At 42.8% G+C, this 9,797-nt stretch overlaps 1 protein-coding gene across 2 annotated transcripts in view; it reads right to left on the bottom strand.

Moving 5' to 3' along the window:
- The window catches only part of CD244 (CD244 molecule), a 48,698-nt gene extending 39,399 nt beyond the window's left edge, over window positions 1-9,299 (bottom strand). The window contains exon 1 of one of the 2 annotated variants that reach the window (XM_023725151.1): window positions 9,114-9,299. In XM_023725151.1, the coding sequence (XP_023580919.1) occupies window positions 9,114-9,180 (67 nt within the window). In that variant the 5' untranslated portion in view covers window positions 9,181-9,299. The remainder of the gene's footprint in view (window positions 1-9,113) is intronic. The other variant, XM_023725150.1, reaches the window with a different exon arrangement.
- Window positions 9,300-9,797: the final 498 nt, after the last annotated feature.

Here is a 9,797-nt window from a genome sequence, read left to right as displayed (position 1 = left end):
CCATCCAAGAAGCTCAATGAACCCCATATAGGATAGACCCCAAAAGAAAATCACCAAGGCATATCATAATCACACCCGCTAAAACCAAAGACAAACAAAGAATCCTGAGAGCAGCTTGAGAAAAACCAAAAACCACATACAGAGGGGAAACAATATGACTAAGCTCGGATTATTTGGCAGAAACAGTGCAGGCAAGAAGGCAATGGGATGACATATATAAAACCTTAAAAGAAAAAAATTGTCAGCCAAGAATAATATATCCTGCAAAACTCTAGTTCGAATATGATGGTGCAATTAGGTCATTTCCAGATAAACAGAAATTAAGGGACTATATAAAAACCAAACCAAACTTACAAGACTTATTAAAGGGAGTCCTTCGATCTGAGAACAAACAACATCAGATCACAGGCTGAATATAGGACTCAGGATTGTACCAGCCAGGCACCAACCTAGGAAATGAACTCTTAAGGACTAACCAAAACCAAAAGAATTAAAACAGAGAACCAGAGAGGTTAATCTGTAAATGACAACAGCATCAGAACAATAAAAGAGGGAATAAACAGTGTAGGTATAGAACCTTCTAATGGAGAGGAAGGCAAGGCGATACCAAGTAATAATAGACTGGTTCAAATCTAGGAAGATAAGGGTAAGTTTCAAAGTAACCACAAAGAAATTTAACAAACCTATTCATCAAAATAAAGAGGAAAAATATAAAGTCTCAGTAAAAACAAAACCTACAAAAACAAAGAAATGAAAAAAAAAATCCACAAACAAAAGGAACTCAGCACAGGCGAGTAAGAGGAACAAAGAAAACGTCAGCACCACAAAGAAAAGCACTACAAAATGCAATCCCACTCCTAGGACTATATCCTAGAGAAATAAGAGCAGTCACACAAATAGACATATGCACACCCATATTCATTGCAGCACTATTCACAATAGCAAAAAGATGGAAACAACCTAGATGCCCATCAACAGATGAATGGATAAACAAACTATGGTACACACACACAATGGAGTATTATGCAATGATAAAGAACAAGGATGAATCTGTGAAGCATCTCATAACATGGATGAGACTGGAGGACATTATGCTGAGCGCAATAAGTCAATCACAAAAGAACAAATATTGTATGAGACCACTACTGTAAAAACTCATGTAAAAGTTTACACACAAAAAGAAAAAATCTTTGTTGGTTACGAGGGATGGGAGGGGTGGCGGGGGGACTAAATAGATAAGTGGTAACTTGGATGAAGGGTAAGACAGTATACAATACTGGGGAAGCCAGCACAGCTTGTACAAGGAAAGGTCATGGAAGCTCCATAGACACTTCCAAACTCCCTGAGGGACTGAATTGCTGGGCAGAGGGCTGTGGGGATCATGGTCTCGGGGAACATCTAGCTCAATTAGCATAACTCAGTTTATAAAAATGTTCTACATTCTACCTTGGTGAGTAGCATCTGAGGTCTTAAAAGCCTGTGAGCAGTCATCTAAGATACTCCACTGGTCTCACCCCTTCGGAGGCAAGGGAGAATGAAGACAGCAAATACAAAGAAAAGATTAGTCCACAGGACTAATGGACCACAGCTACCATGGCCTCCACCAGACTGAGTCCAGTACAGCTAGATGGTGCCCGGCTACCACCACCGACTGCTCTGACCAGGATCACAATAGAGGGTCCTGGACAGAGCTGGAAAAGGATGTAGAACAAAATTCTAACTCACAAAAAAAAGACCAGATTTACTGGCCTGACAGACTGGAGAAACCCCGAGATTATAGCCCCGGACATCCTTTTAGCTCAGTGGCGAAGTCACTCCCGAAGTTCACCGTTCAGCCAGGGATTGGACAGCCTCATAAAACCAAACGGGACTAATGAGGCACAGCAGTCCACAGACAAGAACTAGAAGGCAGGAGGGGACAGGAAAGCTGATGTTAGGGAACCCAAGGTTGAGAAGGGACGGTGTTGACATGTCGTGGGATTGTTAACCATTGTCATAGGGCAATATGTGTACTGACTGTTTAATGAGAAACTATTTGTTTTGCAAACATTCATCTAAGGTACAAAAAAAAAGAATTATCTATGTGAGATCAAATTGACAACAGCAACTCAAAAGTTTTGATGGGAAGCTTGGGGGCCGTGAGTTGAAGATAAATGTGATGGAATAATTTGGAAAGGATAGTGAGAATAGCAGCACAACTGGAAGAATGTAATCAATGTCACTGAACTGTACATGTAGAAACTTTTGAAATGGTGTAACTATGCATATTTTCAAAAAAAAAAAAAAACAAGATCCTCCAAGGTCAAGAAGGGAAAGTGTTGACATGTCATGGGGTTGTTAACTGATGTCATAAAATAATATGTGTACTGACTGTTTAATGAGAAACTATTTGTTCTATAAATCTTCATCTAAAGTACAATAAAAAAAAAGTATACAAATGGCCAGCAAGCACATGAAAAGATACTAAATGTCATTAGTCATTAAGGAAATGCAAATCAAAACCACAGTGAGATGCCACATCCCCCCGCCCCTGCCCCATTAGTATGGCTACTATCAAAAAATGAAAAATAACAAGTGTTTGAGAGGATGAATCCATTGCTAGTGATATTATAAAATGATGCACTCACTCTGGAAAACAGTTTGGTAGTTCCTCAAAAAGTTAAACAGGATACTACTATTGGTCTCTCCCCATCTGAAGCAAAGACGAGTGAAAAAAACCAAAGACTCAAGGAAACGATTAGTCCAAGGACTAACGGACCACATAAACACAGCCTGAGACCTCTAGCCTACGATCAAAAGAACTAGATGGTGCCCAGCTACCATTACCAACTGCTCTGATAGGGATCACAAAAGAAGGTCTTGGACAGAGTGGGAGAAAAGCGTAGAACAAAATTCAAATTCATAAAATTTTTAAAAAAGAGCATTCTTACTCGTCTGTTAGAGACTAGTGGAACGCTTGAGACCATGGCCCTTAGACACCCTTCAAACTTGGAACTGAACCCACGCCCAGAGATCACCTTTCAGCCAAACAATAGGCAGGCCTATGGAGCAAGCAATAACACCAGTGAGGAATGAGCTCCTCAGAACATTCAAACATATGAGACTAAAAGGGTAGCATTTACTCAAAAACAAAGTTCAGAAGACAAGAAGGGGCAGTAAAGCTGAGCGAATGGAAACGGGAAACCCAAGGTGGAAGTTAAGGAGAGCGTTAACACATCAAGAGGATTGAAACCAATGTTATGAAAAGAATCTGTGTATAAATTGTTGACTGGGAAACTGATTTGCTCTGTAAACTTTTACCTAAACTGCAACAAATTGTTCAAAAAAAAAAAGGGGGACAATGGGACAGAATATTAGGGGAGGAAAAAAAAAGTTAAACATATAATTGCCATATGACCTGGTAATACCTAAAAGAATACTTGTATACCAGTGTTCACCGCAGCGTTATTCACAATAGCCAAAAGGTGGAAACAACACAAATGTCTACAACAGACAAATGGATAAACAAACTGTGATATACACACACAATGGAATATTATTTAACCATAAAGAGAAATGAAGATTTGATGCATGCTACAACATGGATAAACCTTGGAAACATTATGTTAAGTGAAAGAAGGCAGACACAGAAGGCCAAATATTGTACGATCCCACTTATATACGTAGAATAGGCAAATGCATAGACACCAAAGTTTATTAGTGGTTACCACGGGTGGCTGAGTGGGAAATGGGAAGTTATTGCTTAAATGGTACTGTTTTGGTTAAGAGTCACGAAAAAAATTGGAAACAGATAGTGATGATGGTTGCATAACAATGGTGAATGTAATTGTCATGGAAATGTACACGTAAAAACGGTTGAAACGGCAAATGTTTTATAATATATACCTTACCACATTAAAAAAAAAATTATTAAAGCCAATGGCCTGTCTATATATATAGTGTATTCCATAGAGCCGGGTTACCTTCAGAGTGGTGCTGTTACCTCAGGTTCTCTGAGCCCCGATCTCCAGCCCATGCCCAGCTACTTTCCTATTGACACTCTGTTTCAGAGAAGTTGTGATCAGGAAGAGATGAGCAAAAAAGATTCCAGCCCTCTCTGAGCTTACCTGGAGCCTGGCCAAAGTGGTAGCAATTAGACTTCCTTCCCTGCAAAGTGTTAAGTTTCAACACAGCAAGAGGAAGAAGAAGTTCATTAGGTCCATCTATTTCTGAGCCCAAGGAATCCCTCACCCTGCAATAGGCCTGCCACCACCATGCCCAGACATGGGGCTGAAGCCCTGGGAAAGGAGATTGAGGAAACATCACCCTCCTGTCACACAAGCTCGTAACCTCAGGGTCATCCTCAAACTTTCTGTCACTTGCATCCCCAAGGCCAAGCACCAAATCCCAGAAACCTTTATGGCTAATTCATGAGATGCTGCCCCTTAACTTTTTCTTGTCCAGCACCATTACCCCAGATCCCACAGCCCCTGGGGGTTCACAGCCTCCAGTATGTCCTTTGGGGTTTCAGAACCAAAATCTGAATTTGGGGTCCAAAATGAACTTTGGGTACCAGGTCCACTCCTGTAGGCAAGGATTTTTTTTTTTTTTAATGATTCTATATTGCTTATGTATTTCTCCGTAATAGTTGTTGCTGTGTGCCTTTGAGTCCGACTCATAGCGATTCTATACGACAGTGTAGAACTACTCCATAGGATTTCCAGGGTAGTAAGTCTTTACAGAAGCAGACTGCCACATCTTTCACCCATAAAACGGCTGGTGGATTCAAACTACCAGCCTTTCGATTAGCAGCTGTCTTAGTTATCTAGGGCTGCTATAAGAGAAATACCACAAGTTGACGGCTTTAACAAACAGAAATGTGTTTTCTCACATTCTAGGAGGCTAGAAGTCCAAACTCAGAGTGCCAGCTCCAGGGGAAGGCTTTTTCTGTTTGCTCTGGGGGAAGGTCCTTGTCATCAATCTTCCCATTGGTGTAGGAGCTTCTCAGCACAGGAACCCTAGGTCCAAAGGACACACTCCCCTCCTGGTTCTTCATTCTTGGTGGCATGAGGTCCCCTTCCTCTCTGCTGGATTCTTTCTTTTATATATCAAAAAAGATTGACTTGAGATACGACCTAATCCTGTAGTTTGAGTCCTGCCTCATTAGTGTAACTGCCTCTAATCCTGTCTCATTAACATCATAGAGGTTAGGATTTACAACACAGGATAATCACATCAGATCACAAAATGGTGGACAACCACACAATACTGGGAATCACGGCCTAGCCAAGTTGACACACATTTTGGGAGGGGACACAGTTCAATCAATCCATAACAGCAGCTGTGGGTAGGGATTTGAAGGTCTCTGTCCTGGTGGTGTAGTGGTTAAGTGCTACAGCTACTAACCAAAAGGTCGGCAGTTCAAATCCACCAGGCACTCCTTGGAAACTATGGGGCAGTTCTACTCTGTCCTATAGGCTCGCTATGAGTCGGAACTGACTCGATGGGAATAGTTTATTACAGGTTCCCCCAACATGCCAGGCCAAAAAATCATCCCTATCTGCTTCTAAATGCCTGCAAATACTTCATTTATTCACTCAACAAACATGGTTGTGAGCCCCTACTACATGTTAGGCATTGTGCTGCTCAGTGATCTCAACTGTAATTATATATTGACTTGTGTGATATAGGTTTAATATGCCTTCCTCACTAGAGCATAGGTTAATGAAGGAAGGAGCCATTTCTACTTATTCAGCCCTGAATCCTCAATACCTAGCCTAGCGCCTGGTGGTACAGAGCTGCTCAAAAAAAAATACCCAGAGAAGGAATGGGAATAGAGATGGGGATGAAAATTGTGAAAACTTTTGTAGTTATTTTACAATGCAATGTAATATGATTAAATGCCTTGGAGACATGTTCCTTGAAGTTAAAAAAACGTAGTCTCCCTAAAATACTGGTTATAACAAGAAAAAAACCTCAGAAAGGGTTACACATTAAAACTTTATCATCTTATCCCCGAATTCTTTACCAACTGTCTCTCTTGTCAATTAACTCAGCAAAGGATTACTGAACAGACTCTCTTCTTGACTGCTTACAAAACTAAGTTAAATATACACCCTGCCTCCAAAGAGCTTAATAATACGAGTGCCTGTTTTGGGGTTTTCGTTGTAATTCAAGCATTCTGCTAACCACTTTACATGCTATATCTCATTTAATCCTCACAATATTCCTATGAAGCAGTCACCACTGTTAACCTCATTTTACAGATGAAAAAAACTGAGAAATGAGAGGTTAGTTAACTTCATCAAGGCCATAGAGGTAGTACATGATTTAACGTCTTTCCCAGCTGAAACTTTCCAGTAGACAAACTCTCACTTTATTTCATGGATCATTAAAAATACTCATTCATTCAATAAGTAAGTATACATTGAGGGTCTACTTGTACTTGGCACTGTTCTAGATTCTAAGGATAGAGCAGAGAACAAAGACAAAAGCCCTGCACTCAAGAAGTTCACATTCTAGTGGGGTGAAGAGAAGGCTGAGGGATGGAAAATAAGTAAAATATATAATCTGTAAAATGGAGATAAATACTATGAAGAAAAATTAAGCAGAGAGGGAGATAAAAGAGTCCGGGGATGTTATGGATTGAATTGTATTCCCCAAAAATGTGTGTCCACTTGGCTAGGCCATGATTCCCAGTATTGTGTGGTTGTCCACCATTTTGTGATCTGATGTGATTATCCTATGTGTTGTAAATCCTAACCTCTGTGATGTTAATGAGGCAGGATTAGAGGAAGTTATGTTAATAAGGCAGGACTCAATCTACAGAATTAGGTTGTTGTATCTTGAATCAATCTCTTTTCAGTTACAAAAGAGAGACGTGAGCAGAGAGGAGAGAGACCTCATACCACCATGAAAGAAGCTCCCGGAGTGGAGCCCGTCCTTTAGACCCAGGGTCCCTGCATTGAGAAACTCCTAGACCAGGGGAAGAAAGATGACAAGGACCTTTCCCCAGAACTGACAGAGAGAGAAAGGCTTCCTCTGGAGCTGGCACCCTGAATTTGAACTTCTAGCCTCCTAAACTGTGAGAGAATAAATTTCTGTTTGTTAAAGCCATCACTTGTATTTCTGATATAGCAGCACTAGATAACTAAGAAAGGGTGTTAACATTTTTAACAAGAAAGGCACTTCTGAGAAGGTGATACTTGAGCAAAACCCTGAGAGGGGTGAGGGAACTAGCCATGTGACTACCAAGTAGAGCAGAACTCCCGGTAGGGGGAACTGAATGCAAATTCCCGTAGCGGAACACGGTAGAGAACCAGCAGACCAGAGTGGCTGAAACTCAATGAGCAAGAGGGGACAAAAGGAGGTGGTCACGGATGTCATTGTGTGGTAGATCACACAGGGCCTTGTGAAATGTATGGCCTTTCCTTTACATGAAAGGAGAAACCTTGGGAAGACTTTCCAAAGCCAAAGAGTGACCTGAATATTTTACCAACAACCAAACCCACTGCCGTCAAGTTGATTCTGACTCATAGTAACCCTGTAGGACAGAGGAGAAACGCACCATAGGGTTTCCAAGTCTGTAAACCTTTACAGACTGCCACATCTTTCTCCAGGAGAGCCGCTGGTGGGTTCAAGCCACCAACCTTTTGGTTAGCAGCCAAGCACTTTAACCACCGTGCCACCTGGGCTCCTATATAAAAAATAAAAACAGCTGCTATCGAGTCAATTCTGACTCATGGTGACCCCATGTGTGTCAGAGTAGAACTGTGCTCCATAGGGTTTTCAATGGCTGTGACCTTTTGGGAGTAGATCTCCAGGCTTTTTTCTGAGGCACCTCTTGGTGGTTTCAAACCACCACCTTTTTGGTTACTAGCCGAACAATTAACTGTTTGCACCACCCAGGGATTCCTATATATATATATATAATGCATATTAAATTCTTCAATAGATAAAGTAGCACTGAGAAAGACGCAGCAGCACTTTTGTGATGTTCCTGCCATACATGCATATCCTGAATCATCCTGCAGAAACATCACACAAGCCCAAGTTGAGGGGCCTACTAAAAACAACAGGCTTGTGCTCTTAAAAATATCAGTCATGAAAGATGAAGAAAGGTTCAGAAACAGTTACAGACTAAAGATGACAAAAGAAACATGAGAACTGAATGTAAGACATTATCCTGATTAGATCGTGGATAAGGAAAAAATTGTCATAAAGCATCATAAAGTGCCCAGGGATGGGACTTTTAATCCATATTGGGCTTCTAACGGCCCTAAACAAACACTAACCTGTGCTTCAGTTTCCTCCCTTTGTACCCAGAATGCATGCTTCTCTTCTTTCATCTCCACCTACGATGCCCTCCACATAGTCACCAAACTAAAACATAGGATCCAAGTCCCAGAGCATCCTGGACTTCAGGGTTAGAGAAAGAGAGAAGCAGCCCTCAGCGGGGATACCCAACCCACCCCAAGTAAACATAAGAGGGCTTTCTGCCCAGCAGACAATTTCAGGTTTGCTGTGGGGCTTCCAAATATTATCTCTTCTTCCCCCTCTTTCAGGTCAACATTTCCCTAATAATCCCCAGGCTCTGTGGCCTCTGGGTTGCCACAGGAGCTGGGACCAGGCTCTGTCCTGGCCGTTGGTCTCACCCTCCCTCCTCAGAGCCCAGCTTTCCTGTCTCGAGGATCAATTTGTCTGTCCACAAACTCCAGAACCACCCACCTAACTTCCTGCAGAAACCAAACCCACGGGCCGTTTCTCCTCTCTGCTGATGATCGCACCACAGTCAGAGCATGAGGCTGACTTTGTTCTCCTCACAGGCAGCAGGGAAGAGGCCTTTGCCGCCACTGCACAGAAAGGTAAATAGAAGCCAGGAGAAAGAACTCTCCCTGCCGAAGCTGCTGGAGAGCTGGGGGCAGGCTAGATGTGCCTCTCAAGCACCTCACTCCCCACTGCAAGCCCACCCTGTCTGACTTAGAGTGTCCACAGCTGTCAGAAGTTCTCAGAGTCACCGTTCCAGATGACTATGGACGAGGCACAGTCCAGAGGCTCTCATTTTCTATCTCCCCGAGGAGCACAGCCCCTAGTCCATGCCAACCCCCACCCCTCGCCAGGCTGGACCTCCTTACCTTGGCCCCAATGTCCCATGAGGAGCAGGAGGAGCATGAGGGTGAGAGCTTGTTCCAACATGCCCATAGGACAGAGCAGCCAGGCTGGGTCCTCTGTCTCACTGGGCAATCTGCAGGCCTCCGTTCTGCAGCCACCTGAGAGCAGAGGGAGAGGTGAAGCAGACTGCTTCACTGCCTGTCCAGCCACAATTTCCTCATAACTGTGAGCTGACAAGCCCACAAGAAAGACCCAGCCCTGGACCTCGTTTGACAGTTTCCACAAATTGAGCGTGTGAAATTTGTTCAGTGGGCGGTGCCGAGTCACAGTGACTCACAAAACCAGCTTCAGAACATTGTTCCTTACTCTGCTCCCAGCCCTGCTCCTTCGTCCAAGGGCAGATATGCAAGAAACTTTCACCAAAGTTTCTCTGTCCTATGCGAATATGGAGAGACTTGCATGGGGACCAAACAGCCGTTATCCTAGACCGTCCCATTCCAACAGACATTGCAGGGGTGGAGAGGAAAGGGGGAAGTGGGAGGGGCTGAGGAGTAGAACTCTAGATAAGCAGATGATATGCTGGGGAGACATGGGAAAAAACCTAAGGATCTAAGGATTGGGGGGACTAGAAAAATCTAACATGCCTGGGGATTATATGCAAGTTGATACTCAAGTCAAAATACATGGAAATAAACATTTTCTCATAA

This window comes from Trichechus manatus, unplaced genomic scaffold (assembly GCF_000243295.1).
Source record: "Trichechus manatus latirostris isolate Lorelei unplaced genomic scaffold, TriManLat1.0 scaffold00288, whole genome shotgun sequence".
In the NCBI taxonomy this organism is placed as follows: domain Eukaryota; kingdom Metazoa; phylum Chordata; class Mammalia; order Sirenia; family Trichechidae; genus Trichechus; species Trichechus manatus.
The sequence above is the reverse complement of the archived record's forward strand: the minus strand, read 5'-3'. Positions and strand labels throughout refer to the sequence as shown.